This window comes from Arvicanthis niloticus, chromosome 27, assembly GCF_011762505.2.
Source record: "Arvicanthis niloticus isolate mArvNil1 chromosome 27, mArvNil1.pat.X, whole genome shotgun sequence".
NCBI classification, from domain to species: Eukaryota; Metazoa; Chordata; class Mammalia; order Rodentia; family Muridae; genus Arvicanthis; species Arvicanthis niloticus.
Window position 1 is genome coordinate 26,718,176 of NC_133435.1, and position 20,498 is coordinate 26,738,673.

The following is a 20,498-nucleotide window of genomic DNA, read 5'->3' on the forward strand; positions in this document are numbered from 1 at the left end:
AACTAGTATACATCAGCTAGGTGTAACACATGGATGTTTACATACAACCATTGTACTGGAGACTGAACATATAACACGATGCTAATCTCCATTATGGATGAAGTATTTAGGTTCAAAGGTATTAGAGACTGTTCCAAGAGCAGGCTGGACTCCAGGTTGTGGACCCCAACTTTTAAGATCATAACTTCTATTGATTCTTTACAGTAAATATTAGACAAGTTCCACTATGGCTTAAATAACATTTGGCATTCTTAGTAGGAGTTTTTCTATGAATACAAAATTATGCCATTGCTATTTGATTAACCACATGATTATGTCAGAAGAGACATGTTTTAGGAGAGAAGCCACATAAATTTTTAGGAATCAAAACTGAACACTTGTAACGGAAGGACACACTCTGGACTCTAATAAGGCTGAGATTGAGGTCTTTACCTGTGAAGTAAAATTTCACTGATTCTGGGAGACCTGAAAGAACAAGAAAATAAAGTCAGTGTTCTAAACATTTTGGGATCAGAAAGAGAAGGAGAAATTACAAATTATACAACAGTTATTAGGGAAGTAAAAGATGTTTAAATCCAAACTGTCTGACTTTAGGATCAGCAGGCCCTCTGCTCATGAAATGTTGGATTTAATGATGCCCACATTAATTTTAACTATAAGAAGCATATTTACACTGGAATAATTTGATGTCACAGCAGTTAGGGTGATTTGTAATCCATTCATTCCGATCCTATTTTATCAGTACATAAAGTCCTACAAACTGGTGAATGTGGGTAATGTTTAATACTGACAGTATTCAGTGGGGCAGGGGTTGGGAAGGTTGGTCAATTCCATCCTAAAACTGAGTGATGTCTGAGACATTGACTTACACACTGGAACCATGAGAGATTTATTTTGTGGTATTTATCTCATAAATTAGACAAGACATGGCTCTTCTATTCTCTCCAAAGAGTCTCATAGCGTTCTAAGACAAGTATAACAGACTTGGAAATTACTTTAACCACTACTGACGTGTTTTCTTTCCCTCTAATCCCAGGACAGTCAAGTTTCCTGTAAAGTAGGTCTTGTAAAGTAGGGGCTGAGAACCGTAAATACTTCCATGGGCTATTAGTTAACCAGTTACTAAATACCATGGGTCCTCTTCCTGCCCTTAGGGATTTTCAATCTCATTGAGATGTTAATCGTTTTCTGGACAATTGAACATATACTACATAATCTCAAAGACCAGTTTATGTTTACCATAATCAAAAAAGAAACTGTACAATTATTTAACCTATAGTCAATTTACTAAGAAAAATACCAGCTGCTTTGTTTGAATAGATTTACAATATAAAACTAATCCCACTATTTATAAAGGTACATAATTTCCTGTAGCTTCAAATACAGAGTTCTTCATGTTCTTAATATGTTATAAACCTTCATGTTATAAAGCCAGATCTTTACACCTTCTCTAGAGTATAAAGTCTGGCCTATCTCTCCTGTCAGGCCCATCCCTGCCTGCTCTGCTAGATGCTGTACATCACAGCAGTACTATGGCCTCCTTTGAAATCACTAGGATGTTACACTTTCTTTTCTTCCAAGAATGTTCTCCCTGCATCCCCATATGTACCTTTAGCTGTGTTAACTCTGCCCATTCCACTTTTGTCAATAGCTCCATGTGCAGACACCTCTTGAGTCCTCAGTCCATGTCAGCCATTATGCTTAGTGTTACCAATGAACCTTCCTCCTTTTTTCCAGAGCTCTTATCTCAGTCTACAACTTGAGTTTATTACTGTGAAAATTCACCTCATCGTCTCTACACTTAGCCCCATAATCAGTCTAAGAACAAGGGCAGTGGCTCTTTCTGCTTTCCACTGTATCTCTGACCCCTCTTCCAGAGACTGACACACCAGAGCCAATAAAATTTGGCTGAAAGTATGCTTATGTATGTGAATTCGTGACAGAGAGAGAGAGCCAGGCCTCAAGCCTATACAGGTTGATAGGCCCCAAGTTATGTTGAATAGGGAGAAGAGTGTGCCAAGCTTTCTATACACAGGTTTTGGGGAAGAGATGGAAAACTAGCCATGAAGATTGAGAGACACTCAGTGCCTTAAGGCAGAGACAGAAGCATTACCAGCAAACGAGAAGGCCATGATCTCCTGGAGGTGGGGAGGTGCTGCAGGAGGGCGATACATGATCTGGCCTTGGTTTATATCTTCCTGAGTGAAATACTGGACAGGAGAGTGAGGCCGGTCTCTGTGCTCAATGATACCTGGGGAGGGAGAGATGGATATAAGTATGGACAGCAACTCTTGGAGACAGGAAGGCAGACCCACCAAACTTCCCTTGCTGGTAAGTGAATGAGAGTCTTTATCATTCCTGAGCACTGGCTCCTGAGCTGGTCCTACACTACTGCTGTGAAGTTACTCAAGAAATGGACAGATCTGCGGCCAGGAGATGGCTCAGCCAGTAAAGTGCTTGCTATACAAGCATGAGGACCCAACTTTGAATACCCAGAACCCATGGCTGAGCAGAGTAACACACACCTTTGCTATAATCCCAGTGTTAGGAGAGAGAAATGGAAAGAACCCCTCAGGCTTGTTGGCCAGCCAGCCTAGGTAATGTCCAGGTTCGTGGGAAAAACTGTTCCACTAGTAAGGTAGACAGCAAGCAACACCTGATGTCTGCCTCTAGTCTTCACAAGCACAGATCTGCACACACTGGAGCACATGCACATAAATATGCACACACATCTAGATGACAGATGGATAGATAGATAGTGGGTAGATAGATAATGGATAGATAATGGATAGATGGGTAGATAGATGATGGATAGATATGATGGATAGATAGATAGATAGATAGATAGGTAGATAGAGGATAGATATATAGATAAAAGGTGAATAGATAGATGATAGATAGATAGATCGATAGATAGATAGATAGATAGAGGATAGATATATAGATAGAAAGGTGAATAGATAGATGATAGATAGATAGATAGATAGAGGATAGATATATACAGATAGATAGATAGAAGATAGACTAGATAGATAGATAGATAGATAGATAGATAGATAGATAGATAGAGGATAGATAGATGAATAGATAGATAGATAGATAGATAGAGGATAGATAGATAGATGAATAGATAGATAGATAGGTAAAGGATAGACATATAGATAGATGGATTAAATAGATAGATGATAGATAGATGGATATAGATAAGAGCAAGACCAAAAAAGAATGAGAAAGAGACAGAGAGACAGAGACACACACCGTCTTCATTGTAGTTCAGGAAACAAACTGCATTAGGTAAGGTGTAAATCACTGCCGCTAATACAGTTCAGTGCGTTTGATTTTCTGTAAGTAAACTACACACTGCTATCACTATGAAACTTCCAACTGAGTTTCAATACATAAAAGGTCAAGAGGTCCCTAAGACATGGGGCAGACTTATCTTCTGATGATGTGCTAAAAATATGCTTTCCTAGACTTCCTTTTAACTTCAAACCCTTCTCCATTTTGTGATGATCCTAGTAACAAAGACATGGGTCTTGACAGTTCTACGTCAGACCTAGGCCTATAGTTATCACTCAGTTTATGATCAAAGCTTTCATGGCTGAAGATTGGTCTGCAGTTCACAAGCTTTTCGGGCACAGAACTATACTGTGCTCGTCTCTCTTGTCTTATTTAGTATTTAGAAGGAGGCACGTGGCGATTTTGGTGTTGAACTAACTCACTTTCTGAGATGGGCAGTCATTCTGCAGGAAGCAGACTAGACCAGCCTGAAAACACACATCATGGAGGGAACCTCTAGATACAGCTTAATGTCTTCATTTCCTCAGCTTTTATCAAAGGGCGGTGGAGCTTCATTATTATACCCTTTTTCTTCTTGGGGATGTGGTGATGAGAAGACCTTCTGCTCGTGAGAGAGGCAGGCTCAGAGGAAAGAGCAGAGCTGCCACTATGGAAGCTGGCCTTCCTATGACCTCTCCCAGGCACAGGCTTATTAGTTAAGCCTAGCATTAAGAGAACTAGAGGCTGGAGGCTGATGACATGTGCCACCTGGCCTCCAACTGTGGCTACATGTTTCCATTTTTTCCTATGGAAAGAGTGACTCATCCATCTAGAGAAGGCACTGAGTCCATGTGGCTCATCGCCCTTTAGACTTTGACAGAAGCTCTAGTCAAAAGCACTTGTTCATTTTGATCTGTTTGCCTGTCCAAACCTCTTCAGACAATGCCTGTGTGTGTCTAGTTCTAGAAGTGGGCCGGAGGGGGACATTATGACTCTGGTACAGCTCTGTCAGAGCCCAAGACAATATACATCCCATTTCCTCTTCTGTTTAAATCAGAGGGCAAAACATAGAACATGAATATCAGTTCCCCTTTACCCCCCCCCCCAATAAGTATCTCTGTGTAAAAAAGCAGGAAGAAGCCCAGAGGATTTAGGACTGGCTCAGAACCACAGGGCAAGAGCATCACTCTGATACCTTACCTTGGTTTGGATGCAGAGGTACGGTGATGTTGTATACAATCTTCCCACTAGGACTCTCTGCCTTCACAAAGGATAAGGACTGTGGCTGAATGACACTTAGGCCATCTTCACGAGCCTGGACGGAATGGAGAAAGCAAGAAGAAAAATCAGAAGCATGATGATAATGAGAGCCAGAGGCAAAACCATATCTTATAAAGAAAACAAGACTAGATTTTCTCTAGACTTCTGAATTAGTCTCATTTTACAAGATCATCTCCGAAATTTAAACGAAGTATCTGGTCTCTCACACTATGAATGTGGCCAGCCCAGAAACCTTCCAGGTGATCCAGGCCTGAGCAGGTGTCCGTATTCTGACACCTTCCTCCCTCACAGTTATCAAATCTATGTCAGAGCATGTTGTCAGTGTTCCAATATGATTGTGGCTTCCCCAGAGGGAACCTGCAGTAGAACATTTTGAGGAATAAGGCACCACGGCTGGTCATTCACAACAGGCTCACTCTATCTCTGCTACACTAACTTCACAGGCTTAGGGTGAATCTGGCATCCATTGAGAGGGTCAGGCTGAGAGGTTGAAGTCTTATCACCATGAGGTTCTTCAGAGAACTCCAGTACCCCAAGCCTTACTAATAAAAATTGTGTAGCATTTTGACTTCAAAGGGCTACCACCCTTTAGCCTTTAGCCACCAAAAGTGGCTAGCCATTTACATTCAAAACAGCCGCTTATTAAAATACACAAAATTCCCCTCTGTTATCTTCACATCTACTGTGCTATTCAGAGGAACTGAATTCCACCATTCTCTTCTGCCTTTCAGTGAACGAGCAGAGCAATGTTAACTGGACAGTGTGCTTGCAGTTTCTTCTACCCAGATGGTGTTTCCTCCGCCCATAGTCACACCTATGGTTCTGACCCTGACAACACTCAGAAGCCCAAAGGGTCACTCTCATCTCCTGCATGGAGTTGAGGGCAGCTGCCACAAAACCAGTGTGTCAACAAGTAGAGGGAACACTAGTGTGAGCCTGGGGCTGGGCTTCAGTCACAGGTGCTGTGTCAAAAAAGAACAAAGCACCGCACCCGGCCCACTGCAGACTCTTTGAGACTGACCCTGAAGGTAAGGTAGAGTTTGAGACGCTCTCATGCCTTTAATGCCCCCGCTCTGTTCCAAAAGAATTTCCCCATTTAGAAGAGGATTAAACGGGGCTCACTTCTACTCATGGGAGGGTGTGGTATTCTTATTTTTAACCATAAAAAGCCGAGGGCTCCAGTTGCTCTCTAATTGTCCTGAAGGCATAGCTGTCCCAGGGTGAGGCAGCATCTGCAGGTTAGGACAATCCCCTATAGTAAAAAAAAAATCACATTTCAGGCCCTTGCACAGGTCTGGAATGTAATGAGCAAGAAAATTAGAATTTCCAACAGCAGCTGGTCTCCCCCACCCAAGTAAGAACAACAAATTAAAAATATATGCCCCATAAAAGATGTTTACAGAGCATCCACGTAGGTGCCGATAAGCAGACAAAAAGCACAACTTCAGCACCACGTTCATCATGGTTTAGCATTTTCCAGTGTCAAAACCACTATGATCAAATATTCTCAAAATGCTATAGAACACGTCTGAAAATGTATATGCTTCTAAACAATAAAATGATAAGTAGATAATTTTTATAAACATAGAACCACTGGAAGGGAAACAGGTTCTAGCCAAGACATTCTATTTTGGAACTTAAAGATTCCATGTCTTTACTGATTGAAATAGATATTATGTAAAAAATTGGAAGACTTAATTTTCTAAAGCAATATTGAGGCTGTGATACATCAAATTAGTCAGTTTTAATTATTTTGAATGTTCAATAATCATCAGTTAAAGACACCAAGAAGTGGGAGATCAAGCTTCATGGAAATAATTACCAAGATATTTTTTTTTTACAACATCTGGCCAAATATTATAGTTTTCATCATACTTCCTCACCTCTGACTACTTCTAGATTCCAAATCATTCTCCGATATTGCTGCTCTGCTCGGAGCCAGCCTCTCCCTGACACTCACAATGGCTTCACACGGCTCTCACCTTGTCTACTGGCTGTTTTCAGCCATGGTATCAGATCTTGTTCCTTACCTGCTCTGACTTTCCATGCCATGCAGTATAGAAGTGAGGTTCTCACAGTGATATTGTATATTCCAGATGCCTTTAGTAAACCAATCCCAAACGGAGGCCGTCATGCCTACTATGTTCCTGACCTCAATCAAAGGCACAGCTGTATCCTTAGAACAGGCGGCTTTGTGTATTCTAATTGGCTGTATCTCTAAATCTCTCCACCTCTAACTGGTTTTTAGTTTTTTAATCATCTTAACTGTTGCTAAGTATAGAGTACTGTTAACTATAATGCATGTTGATCTACAAAAAAGCTGTACAACTCTGCCACCTTAAAAAACCTAGACTCCACACCCACTAAGTAGCTTCTCCTCCATCCCTTCCTCTGCTCTTCTCCCAACCCTGTAAACCACCGCTCTGCTGTCTTTCCTACGAATCTGACTCTATCTACAGTGTTGTACAAGGGGAGCCAGATCCTCTCACTCTACTTAGTTTTTAGCTTATTTCCCTTTGAATGTTTAGAGGTTAATCCAGGTTGCCCCTTATGAGAGAATTACTTTTTATTATAAGGCTGTATCTTATTCTATTGTGCAAGTACACACACACACACACACACACACACACACACACACTCACGCCACACTGCAGTTTCTTGATCTGTTATTATCTACTGATGGACACTCAGGTTATTCCCAGCCCTCGGCTACTTGTGAAGAATCACCTGAGGACTTGCTAGAATTGCAGATTCTTGACTCTACAAGCAAACTTACTGAATTAGAAAACTCAGAGTGAGTACTAATGTATTTTAATAACTCTCCAGGTGACTCCAAAACATACTTAAGTCTGAGACCTTAAGAACCCTGATCTAGAAATAATTATACTCAACCGCTCAGCTGTCTCCTAGAGGAAGCCCCTGTGACTTTCCTGTGCTGCACTGCACAGGACACTCTCCCTCCTACTTGCTCTGGAATGGTTGCCCTTCTGTGGCCTTCAGCACAGTGGGATTCCTCTGCTTATTTATTTGCCTGGCTCCTCCTAGATGCAAAGATCCTTGGACTAGAAACTGTGTTTTAAGGTCACAGACTCTCCAGTGTCTTCTTCAGCACTCGTCATAAGCACTCAGAGGAAATAATGAATAGACAAAGGCAGACTCCTCTCAAACACACCTGTGAAATATGTGTATGGACGATATAAAAATATTTCATCTGTATTTACCACATGGCTTCACAATTTACCAAATATGTGCAAAGCGTTAGTTGTTTAGATGAGTTCAAATCACCGAACCGAGGCTGCATTTTGTCACATATAACAAGCATGCCCTACAGTTAGGGCCCTAATTAACGTCAAAAGGAATAGCAACTCTGTATGTTCTAAGTAATGTAAGCTAAAGCACATTTTACAGTAAACCGACTTTTGAGAAATGCAAGGTTCAAACAGACAGACCAAATCTGCAAATGTGCAGCCAGAGATTAAAGCTGAAGCAAGATGACGTCTCTGTAGAAGACCATGGCAAAGCAAAGGGCAGTCCCTCCATGGCTCCTGGCCCATTTCTTCCCCCCACCTTCTAAACTCAAAATAACAGTGCTTTGCATTTGGCAAGAAATGTGTGTGCACATTTTTCCTTACAGTTTAGAGAAAATTCTGATCCAAGTTCCTCCAGTCAGAATGATGAATTATAGACTTTATAATGCTGCTGAATTATGATTTCTTTAAATTACAGTTTACGCTGGAAATGCCGATACTAGCTATTCATTAAAAACTTTCTGCTTTCCCCCTTTATGTCTCTGTCATTTCCCAGTCCCGTAATTTCTGAAACTATCACTGTTCTCTTTGTTGTGGCTCAAGGCTTATATCTTACCTCTAAGTGTAATTATGTGGGTGTGAACTAAAACATGGACCCATAATAATTAATTTACAGGGGTTTGCATGCTCATGGCTCTGTCTGATAGAACAATCTAGCATTCTACCTACCCTAGAAACAGGGTTATGGTATATTTAGTACTTCCTATTTGTCTTGACTGAGCTTTGTAGGCCAATCCAGGTGGTACCTTCCTTCACGCCATCCAACTATTGCCACTGCAATATGATGTTGACATCAACAATATTTATGATCAAGAATCATGCAATTGAGCCATTAGAATGCTGCAAAGAAAATCTTAGTGTTTCAGGTTAGCTTATGATTTTGTGTCTGGGCTGTCTTAAATGCATCCCATGGGCTGTGGTTGGACATGAGTGCTAGATCTTTCCATGGGTCACATTCATTTCCACAGAGCATGCAAGGCCTTCTGGGATTGGGCGTAATGATCTTTACACCCCAATATGCTTTCCTCATTTCTCCAGGACATTTCTTGACGTATTGGCTATTTCTCAGCTACCATTGGCTTTCTCATCTCAGGGTCTTCCATGTGCTCTGAATGCCCTTGGCTATCCCTCCTCCACCCCACCTACCTTCCTCATCCCAATATTCACTTAAATAACTGGTTGCTCCTCATTTCTCTAGACTCAGCACCGACACTACCTTCTCCAGGAAGCTCTTACACTAGAAAGTCAGCTTCTTGTAGGGCTTTAATACACAAGGAACAGCTTTTCGAGCCAGGCGGTGCTATAACTAGCAGAATAATCACACCCTAGAGATGGTATCACAACCCTAGTTTCTTTTAACTACTCAGGAAGAGCCACTATAGCTGTATGAAGTGCTGTAGGATGGATGGGTGGTCAAGATGGGTTCTGCATAATCTTTTATTCTGGGTGGGACTCTAAGTTCCTTTTCCAAGTTAGTAAGAAGTGTTTTCTCCAGGGCTGCTCTCCGTGACTCTGGGGTCTGGGTTTTGGGCAAAGCATTTGCTACATCCCACCCCAGGGTGCTGGCTCACTTTGCTTCTGCACAAGTCAGTACTTTGTTCAAGAGGAAGCATTAGCCCTCTCATTCAACTCACAGTCATATGGAGAGATGTCCCCAGGGAGAGCTTAGGTGCCTCGGGCGCCTGCGGTAAGATTGCAATGTTGAACATGTGACTTTCCAGGTGGTCCTGGGCATTGGTGGCAGTAGACACCTGAGAAACAAAGTAATCATGATAAGTCTTTCATTTTTTCCTGGGTGGAACATGTTTTCCCTTAACCTCCCTACCAAGCCATCTGCCTTTGAATTCAAATCACAACTCACATTCTATTCTTTATATTGTATTGCTAATCATTTATTGATTATAAAAAGCTACATAACCATTCCACACAGTTTGTAAAGTCCAAGAGAGTATATATAGGAAAGAAAATATAGACTTTCACTACCTGGGGTGGTTAGTAACACGCTGAAGCATTTCAGATTAATCTTTTTGTATGGTATCTCTAATTTCATATGTACTTGAAATTCTTTTTATTTAACACAATGCTATGATATCTTGCTATTGTAGTAAACAGTCTTGAAAGTGGATAATTCTTCTGGCTGTAGAATGTGTTTACCATGTGTCTATTGCATGCTTTCTCAATCCCATTCCTTTCATCTTTAGCCAGCATAGATACTGACACATGGACCATTAATCATACATCCCACCCTCATGGCTGTACATTAGTAACCTTTACAGTTAGGGCAGTGGTCACAAAACCAACATTATTTATTTATTTAGCTTCAAAATGTTGAAAGTGGTGCTGAGGATAGTGGCGATGCCTGTAATTTCAGCGCTAGGGAAGCCAAGGTGGAAGGATGATGAATTGGAGACGGAGGGAGCTAACTACTGAGAGCCTGAAGGAAACTGGACCCCAGACCTATGTTGTTCTCCATCGCTTTCTCATGCTCCTTCTCAGTGCTCCTCAGGTCTCTCTTGTTTCCACTGTTTCCTCAGGCTCATCACATGAATGATGGAGACTTGTGTGGCTAAAGGTGGTTACATGAGTGTTCTTTATGAGAGGAGGCAGGGTACTGTACCTTGCACCCAACAGGACAAGCATCTTAGCTTTCCTGTAGATTATGTCAGATGCCTGCTGGGAGGTTTCGGGTTAGCCAGATGTCTTCACGGAGATGCCAGTCTTACATCGCTGCTGTAAGTGATACCAATGACCACAACTTATACTTCACTGATCAGCTAGTATGGACTTAGCTTTTATTAGCTTTTCAAAGGTGATCTTCCTATTCCCCACAAAGCAATATTATTATTCCACTTTGTACACAGGAAATTGGGGGGGGAAAAGAGCAAATGTCTCAAAGTCAGAATAATAAATGCGTCCGTTGGGTTTATAATCTTGCCGTTGGCCAAGAAGACTTTGGTAGATTTAAGAAATTAAGAGTTGGGGGAAATATTTTCTTCTATTGTTAAGGCAAAGAAACAACATTGGTCAGGTTGTAAAACGTGGATATATTACCAGAGCAAATGAATCAGACTAGCTTCCCAGTAAAGACACCAATAGTGAAATATACTGTTGGCGTTTTCAAACCATATCTTCTGAGATTGTGTCAACAGGATCTGAATACACAAGCTATTCTCTTACACCAAAAAATGACTATAGATGCATACATCGTCTTGCTAGATTGTCTCTATTTAAAAATGCACTTGCCTTACATAAATCCCATCATACATGCAAAGTAACAGATGGGCTGCATTGATGGCTCATGACAGCAAATCATCATTAAAATAGAATTAAATCTATGCTGCTCATTATATTACATTTCCTGCCTTAAGGGGGGGGCATTATGACAACATCTTTTTGGTTTAAAATCTTCCAGGGACACTAAGATGATAAATGGGAAAAGTTACTAACCATTTACTTTAGCACATGGATACAGTGTCTGTGCATTTCAAATCAAAATATGAGGTATGCCTACAAAGTAATGAAACTTTAAAAGCAGACAGCAACACTTTTATGTCCAGGAGAACGTGATCTCAGAGCCACTTCACACTTAGAATAAGGATGCTGTCCCTGTTCAAAACCCCCATCTCCCCCACGGCCATCTCTCAGAATGCTTCCAGAGGGAGTTTCCAAATCAGTTTTTTAAAAAGCCAAGCTCACTACCTCATAACTAATCTTCTTGAGCAAGAACAGTTACTACCCTTTGACCTACCATACCACAGGTTGGATGATGTTTAGTTAATTTGTTATAGTGTAAACACACATGCCCAAAATGATATTCTGTCATTCTTGAGGCTATTTCTAAAGAATATCACGAACACTGTGAAAGCTGTTTCAAGTAAGAGTTCTGTCATGTTTTATGTAAGAAGTGTGAAGACTCTACTGGGAATCACTTTCAAGTAATAATGTCCAGTCGTACGTCATAAATCTAGTGAGCAAGTGAGTAAGTTTGTTTGGGTTGAGACTGGGATTCATGTATTTCAGGCTGGTCTTGAACTTGTTATATAGCTGAGGTCCTTGAATTCCTGATGTTTGCACTTAGAAAGTACTGGAAGTATAAATATATGCCTGCATATCTGCCTTAAGAAGTCCCTTTTCCCCCCTTTCCTAAATCAGGACCTTCTGGCTTATTTTTCAATATTTTATTTCACTCAGTAATCAAATTACAAAGCAATCTGTTGTCATTTTAAGCAGGTCCTTTCCAGGGAGAGACTCCATAGTGATGACACAGGGTCTTGCCCCCTGTGGAGGGAAAGGCAGGTCTGCAGGGTCTAGTTTGCTGAGGTGACTTCCTTTGATTGAGGTCTTTGCCTCAGTCCTGACTCGTTCTCTGAGGACTCATGCTATTCTAGGTGCTGAAATTGAGAAGTTAACTGGAGCAAAGGGCACAGAGCATTTGTTCGCTTTCTGATATTCGATGTGCTGAAAATAACCTCATTTTAATAGTTTTCATATTTCTATCAACCCTCTCTTTGGAAAAGCACATGATTTATGCAATACAAATTAGTCAGGCAACAAAGACACACATGCCAGGCATTAGAAGTGGGGTGCACTCTTAGGTGAAAGAAGACTCTGTGACTTTAAGGGGATGCCATGTGGGCTGATCACCATGAACAGATTTATTTCCTGACGTCTAATAGAATTCTCTGTTCTGCTTAAACAGCTTCTCATACACGGTCCCTTATTTCTTAGCATTTCCGTTTAAGTTTTTCTTCTAAATCCTTCTTGCTATAAGTGTGTCTAATGCTATTGTTCTTTTCAAAGAATCAGCCTGGTGCTCATTTGTGCCTCTTCCTGTTTTCAAGCGAACCAATTCCTCTTTTTTTTTTTTTCCCTCCCTGTCGCTTTTCTGCATGCTTTGCTAGGCCCCTAACTCAAGCATTTGGTCCACCTAGCTCTGTGGTTTCCTACTCAATAATAAGCAGTACCATCCGTTTTCCTTTGGATACAATTTTATATACTTCATGTAAGTCATCAGAAGTTATCGTCTCCTCAACGGTGCTTAATAGCTCACTACTTTGGTTTTCCTCATGAACATTTAAACTATACCATGTGGTTTAACTGAGTGTACTTTTCTGTTATGATTTTGTTTATATCCACCATCACCAGACTGAACCTGACATTCTTTGCTGTTCTTTAGCTTTGTAGTTCTCCTTATGGCTGGTCTACCATCGATTTTGATAAAGGATAAGAACAGATCCCTAGGTAGTACCTATTCTTTTTTTTTCCACCGGAATAAACACATTTACAAAATTCTTAATGCTATGAATTAAACTTCCTTCTTCTAGAAAGACAATTGAAAAAAATGGCCCCCTCGGCCTGTGAATGAGGGTGGTCAGGATGTGGAGGGCACCTGGAAGTGGAAGGAGTCACTCTGAGCAGGGGCTCCCAAGTGTCTGTACCACACGATGCCATCATTGATGTCCTGCTGGGTGAAAGTGCTGATGGGGGTTGGCATCCTTCCATCAGGCAGGTGCTGCCTTTCCTCAACAGGCTCGGCTGGACTGTCTGCAGGCAGATCCATCAGGAGGACCACTTCCCCTAGAGAAGCACAGGCCACACTGTTAGAGCTCTGGGGAAAGCATGGTGGAGACCTCATTCCTTATTTACAAGCTGAAGAACTTTGTGTGCCTTGATCTAAGGTGACAGGAAGGACAGTGACAGAACTCAATGAATAAAATTGAATTCCTCTTTAGACACAGAATTCCCAGGCTCCAATACCCATTGAAGAGTAGTTCAGGCATACAGTTACTGACTAGCATCTATTAAAATTCCATAATGACTATAGGGGAAGCTATAAATAGATCCATCCTGGGCACTGGATGGATACACTTCCACATCAAACTTTCTATCTTACACAAAACTTTATTCTACACAACAGTTTCCGGTTTTAAACAAGACAGAGGGTGAGCTAAGTGGAAGCTATTCCTGCCATTTTGAAAGTAAAATAGAATGGCAGTGTGTGTGTGTGTGTGTGTGTGTGTGTGTGTGTGTGTAAGAGGCAGAGAGAGTGAGAGGGGAGCTGAGGGAAGATGAGAAGAGAGAAAGAGACAGAGGCAGACAGAGAGACAGAGTATTTTTCTATTTTTAAATGTCATGTAGGCAGATGCCCAAATCTCAATATACTAGGAATATTGGATAACTGATAACACATTTATTTTTTCAAAACTGGTAGCATTATTTTCATTACTACAGAGAAACCTGCCTTTTCACTCGAAGTAAACACCCATCCTAATGTCTATATGCATTAAATTCAAGCTTCTGCAGATGAGTGGTATACACAATGTTGGAACACAGAATTGTGTGATTGGAATAAGAGTCTGTAAGGCTTGAAAATACTGTAAAGGAGGCCAGAGTTTATTTTATTAAATATAATAATAGGTAACATTTATCTAGGTAGTTTAACCAATGAGGAGGTTTGTACCAAATGTGGCATTGAGACAGAGACCTGAACTAAGGTAACAGAGACACTATTTGCAGAGTAAGCTGCCAAGCCCAGCTGTGGAGATTAGAGAGGAGGGAGGAAGGGCCACCTTGCAGGCAGCATGGCTACCACTGATGGACACAGTACAGGTCAGGCCGGGTTCATTGACTAGGGGGAGTTCACCACTGGATACATTGAATAAGATATTTTGGGAACAATTACCTAAGCAGATATGAGGAACTTGGTGGACTTGGTGCCATCCTCATGAAGAGGGGAGAGATAATATTTCATGTTTCATCTTGATACTACCAAAAATAAAAGGGACATTTCTTAATGCAAAATTCTCAGCTTGAAAACCATCGTTGTCTCTGTCTGGGATTTACTGTGTATTTAACCTTAGGTTTAATGAAGAATTTTGAAGAGAAAAAATTAATGTTATTAGAATTTAAAATCATATTTGAATCTCTATAATGGTGTTGGGATTGAGGCCATTTTTATTTATTTTGTGCAGTTCGTCACCAAAAATCATTCATCAGACTATCTTATGGTCTGATACATGATTTAGAATCACAGTGATTTAGAAGAAGTGAGATTCCTTCTCAAATGATGCCCAAGGTACCTCGATAAACTACTTCTTACCCTTCAAAGGCACTAAAGATACAAGTGTCAACCAACTGGTTGAGACCTATTTGAAAATAATGGTATATTTGGAAGTGTTTGAATTTAGGATTTTTTTTGGGGGGGTTCCTGTCCTTCTGTAATCTAAGTTAGCTTAAGTCTTAAGTAGTGGCAACTGTCTTGCTTTGGCTTCCCAAGTGCTGGAAATGCAGGTATAACCATCATGCCTGACTGGATTTAGGCCCTTTCTATTCCTACTGTGAAATCAACTTGTGCTCAGTCCATTCCAATGCCATTTCTTCACAAAAACCTTAAAGCCTCATCAAAGGTTCTAGAGTGGTGGTTCTCAACCTTCCTAATGCTAAGATCCATTTATGGTCCCTCATGTTGTGGTGACCTCCAACCATATAGTTATTTTTGTTGCTACTTCATAACTGTCATTTTGCTACTGTTACGGATCATAATGTAAATGGTTTTGGAGACAGAGGTTTGCTTAAGGAATTGTAACCCATAGATTGAGAACTTGTGTTCTAAAGTAATGAGGGGAAGTCATTGCAACCAGAAGCCATGAGGTGAGGGCCATAGCTGCGTCCCTGGGACAGAGGGATGTAAGTAGGTTTGTGTTCTACGGGTGTCTAGTTTCCACCATCCTTTTCTCTCTGGAGTGGTTCTCTAGGGTAACATGATTTGATGGTTATTAGTAGGGAAAAATGGACATACAGAGATTAGGTTTGTAAGAAGAAGTTAATTAAGAGAGTTATGATAGAGAAGGGTCCCAAATAAAGCGTTTATTAAGCTGAAATGGCATACTTTCATCTGCTTAAAAACCATTTAATTCAGCGTTGTTCTGGTTAATAGTTAATGCAGTACTGGGCTGCTTCTATGAAATGTGGGAGCTTAATTTCTGGCCTTTAATATTTGAGGTAAAATTGGAGAATTTAATACATCACAAGAGTTAGAGGCTTTAGACATGAAAGGACTTAGAAGTCACCTTGTTCAAACTCAGCAGTGCAAGTACCCAGGAAACAGGACACTTATTAATTATAGGAGAGAAGGAAAATAATTGTAGTGGAGAAATTTTACAGCCATCAACTTAATCAAGTGATTAAAGTTAATGTAACCATAATGAAAGTGATATCATGTATCCCCAATACAATACATCAAAAGTAGAAAGAACAAACCCTAACCCCAAAAATGAGAAATCACCATATGCCCCCAAAGCAAGGAAGAGTCCACAAAATACCTGAACAGTTCTCTTCAAAAGTATTAATAAAGGGCTGGAGAGGTGGCTTCTGCGTAAGTATAAGACCTAAGTTCAAATCCCAACACTCATGTTAACAAGCTTGGCATGGTCTCGCACATACCTATAACCCCAGTGCTGAAGGGTTGGAGACAGGAAGATCTCTGAGGCTCACTGGCTGTCAGCCTAGCCAAGAACTGTGAGTGCCAGGTTCAGGAAGAGTGGGTGATAGGAATGGACACACAATGACCTCACCTTGCCTCTGCCCAAGTGCAAAGACTGCTTCTGTTACTGGAACCTAGTGACTTTATTTTGGTGGACTCACTTATGAACAATACCTCAATATATCTCTTGTGAAATTGCATTTCCAACTGATGTCAACAGAAAATATCTTGGATATTACAAGTATTGTGTTTCTTGGAAAGATAACAATGGTGAATATTAAAGATAACGCTGGGTAACTTTTAACCCTTATTAAGAGTGAGGGCTAGTAACATGACTCAGTGGGTGAAGGAGCCTGCTACTGAGAATGATAGTCTGCCAACTCCAGTTTGACTCCCATTAGTTGCATTCTGACATATGGTAGGCATCCATGACATACATGGGCACATATGTGTTCTCGTGGGCACACACATACTCTCCCATGAACACAATAAATGAATGCAATAAAAATTTTAAAATAAAAAATAGGGAGTTTGTAGGTAGGTCTGAGAGATTAAGGAGAAACTGGCCTCTGAAATCCAAATACGTGTTAGCTTGGGGACTACCAGAAAGCTCCTGTGCTCTTATCTCATGTGCAAAATAAAATTACTTAAAAACAGACTCCTGTCTTAGATATTATAACAATGTGCTGAGAAGGTGCTCATAAGGGTGTACAGTGTGATCGCTCTCCATCGGGATCACGCTGTCCGTAAATGAGGTGTATGAAGTATTAAAATGCTCAGATAATCTGAATGATAGCCTTGCTTCATGGCATGGTGCAAAGCCAACTCCTACCCTCTGAATGCAGATGAAATCACACCCAAGAAACACGTTACCAAACTGGGGGTGGCCGTGTGTAATCTTGTAGATGATGTCTTCAGCTCTGACACCCGGAGCTTGGGCCTGCAAGATTCGGTTGGTGATCTTCAGCATCCCCCCTTCCGGAACCCACACCATAGAGTTAGTCACAAGCCGCAGAGCTCTGTCATTCTGGAATGAAATAAAAGTAAAGCACATACTCAGAAAAAAAAAATGGCTTCTCAAAAATGCAAGTCATAGGGGCTTATTGTTGCTAAAGTTCATCTCACAGGAAGAGCACTACTGATCATGTGACCATGTGTGAACTTTGGGTACAGATATGTGCATATGTCTGTATATGCTTAAATGTATTCATATTCTATCTTTTCATTTATCTTCAATAAGTGACTTTTACTCTTCAGGAAACTAAGCCTCTTCATCTTTCTTTTTTCTTTCTAACTATCTTTCGGTCCTCACCCACCACATATTATTTGAGTGATTCCTTAAGCACATGCAATATGTCAGCTCCTTCTCTAGAGCATCTAGAAACATCCCAGCTGCAGAGCATGCAGCATAGTGGGAGACACAGGAAGAAACAAATGTTTCACAATGGCACTCTGCAAGGAATTTGAGGAGGGAGCTTTCAGGAATAAAAAAAAAAAAAATGGAGGTTTTAGAAAGATTTTTCCAAAGGAAATATTTCATTTCAGAGTAACCAAAACAATGGCTTTTTAAGGAGAAAATCAATGCAACAGATTCTAGGGAGATGTGTGAGCAAAGATAGAATCAAATGTACAAAAGCTTGGTTACCAGTAGAACTTAGGCAGCTAAAAAAGGTGGGATCAAAAGTGACAGCATCCTAAGGAAGGCATGAAGGAAGAGGGGGAGGAGGATGAGCAGGAAGAGGTGGAGGAAGAGAAGAAAAAAGAAGAAGGAGAAGGAGAAGGAGAAGGAAGAGGTGGAGGAAGAGAAGGAAGAAGAAGGAGGAGGAGGAGGAGGAGGAGGGGGAGGAGAAGGAAGAGGTGGAGGAGAAGGAGGAGGAGGAAGAGGTGGAGGAGAAGGAGGAGGAGGAGGAGGAGAAGGAGGAGAAGGAGAAGGAGAAGGAAGAGGTGGAGGAAGAGAAGAAAGAAGAAGAAGAAGAAGAAGAAGAAGAAGAAGAAGAAGAAGAAGGAGAAGGAGAAGGAGAAGGAGGAGGAGGAGGAGGAGGAGGAGGAGGAGGAGGAGGAGGAGGAGAAGGAGAAGGAGAAGGAGAAGGAGAAGGAGAAGGAGAAGGAGAAGGAGAAGGAGAAGGAGGAGAAGAAGAAGCCACCTCTGCCCCCACCATGCTTTAGTCTCGATTTAACACTTATAGACACTGGGGAGGACATGAGAATGTTTAGGAAAGACAGTGGGATGAACAGAATGAGATGATCAGCCTGTTTCAGAAAGATGGAGTCCAAGGCCATGAAACTGCAATGACTAATGCTGAATGAAGCGGGGGTTTCACAGACAACATGCTACATCTCCATGCAAAGGCACAGGGGAAAGAAGATGAAGGCTGGCAAGGGGATAGCTGTAGAGGGAAGGAAGAGTAAGATTTCATTAATGAGGCAGGGTCAACAGGCCTCAGGACTGATGGAAAGAGAGGCAGCAACAGCTGGGAGCATCCTGCTGGAATCGCTGCTCAGCACTCCAGGAAGACAGCTCTTGTACTGTTAAGGACCACACCATTGCAAAGCACTGCCAGTCCTGATTTATGCACCCTCTTTCTAAGCCCCACAACTGAGATCTTGCCAAGAATAATATTAATGAGGCTGTCTGTGCTCTAGTCTCACTTTGTTTTCAAACTTCACAAACCAGGAGACCCAACATTTTAAAATTGGGCATTTTTAGAGGGATGGTTCTCCAAAATCTGTTTCTTTCAAATATATCACTAAACCACAGAGCAAAAACCTCAGGGGGACACTTTTCAGAAGGGGTGGTACCCATGTTCAGCAGTTACTTGGCATGAATAGTTCCCCTCCAGAAGGTAGTTATGGCTATTTCCTCCACACCCACACACCCCAAAATGGAGTCAAAGGGGTGTCTAAGGAGAACAGGAAAAGGGTACTTCATACCTTGGTTTAATGTTCTATTGAAAAATTCCAGAGAGCTTCCTCCTTCTAAAATGTTTATAGAATATTATTTACAGAAACAAGAAAGGCATGCCTAAAGCATTGCATATAATGTACCAAGGTTCCGAGAGCAAAGGCTGTTACTGAGACAGTTTTAGATAACACAATACACTAGGGCCTGGGGTTTCTAATTGCTAGAAATCTTTCTAATAGAAGCAGCTTAGTCAACTTTGACTTTGATTGTAGAGATCAATTATGCACCAATAACTGCATTATTGGACTAATCAGGCAATGTAGCTTTCATATTCCAAGCCAGTAAGTACTGTGACTTCAGCATACAATCCCTGGACAGCTCTCTGATATGTCTTTATCTCTACCACCCTTTATCAGCATAATTGTCTATGGCTCCTGGGAAGACTGCAACCATTTAGGACACAGTGCATCTTGCAAGTCAGTGTTCAGAACAGTGTGTTCTAGTAGCAGCTGGAAGCCCATTAGGAATTAAAATACATCTCAGGTCCTACACCAGAACTGCTGAATAAGACCTCCTAAATCAAATTATTCACTTTTAAAACAGCTGAGAAGATATGCAGGTGTGCCAATTCATGAGAAGTACAGTCCAGGATAGACTGCAATGTTCTGGATGTTTTCTTATGAGAATATAATGCTGCCATTTTAAAAATTATTCTTAATAGGAGTTAATAAGAAACAAACAATTACTAGGAATAAGACATAGAATTCTTGACGTCAATAAAGTTGCAGAGAAGGTTCCAGTCATTGAGTTCCCACTGAAATTTCAATTTTAACAACTGCCCACAAAATCCTAACTGAGAGGAGGATTCACAGGAATCCTAACTGAGAGGCTCTAGCACCGTGATGGAGGAAAAAAAAAATCCAAAAATAGATGTATTAAAGAAAATGAGGAAAGTTCCATTTTCCTCCAAGACAATAGAGCTTAGTGCTTAAAGAGAGCCTTGCTGTCTAACTGTTCCCACAGGGGAGACACGAGAATCTTTTGCTTCAGGATACAGCATCTAAGGCTCAACTCCTGAGCCATCTAAATGTTCTTAGACCTCTAGGAACAGGGGGAAGGGAGTAGGATCTTTAGTAACAACCTTGTAAAGCTCAACAAATAGCAGAAAGTTACAGTAATCAGCTCATGAAATCCACCAAGAGCCCTGTCTGTGAACCATATTTTAATTGTAGCTTCCCCATGTAGA

General features: G+C 41.1%; 1 protein-coding gene across 3 annotated transcripts in view; it reads right to left on the reverse strand.

The window, feature by feature from the left end:
- Fras1 (Fraser extracellular matrix complex subunit 1) overlaps positions 1-20,498 on the reverse strand; it is a 400,677-nt gene that overhangs the window by 95,232 nt on the left and 284,947 nt on the right. For all 3 annotated transcript variants that reach the window (XM_076926449.1, XM_076926448.1, XM_076926450.1), the window contains exons 30-35: positions 17,224-17,377; positions 13,258-13,445; positions 9,503-9,619; positions 4,480-4,594; positions 2,114-2,251; positions 433-465 (exon numbers count right to left, since the gene is read on the reverse strand). In XM_076926449.1, the coding sequence (XP_076782564.1) occupies positions 433-465; positions 2,114-2,251; positions 4,480-4,594; positions 9,503-9,619; positions 13,258-13,445; positions 17,224-17,377 (745 nt within the window). The remainder of the gene's footprint in view (positions 1-432; positions 466-2,113; positions 2,252-4,479; positions 4,595-9,502; positions 9,620-13,257; positions 13,446-17,223; positions 17,378-20,498) is intronic.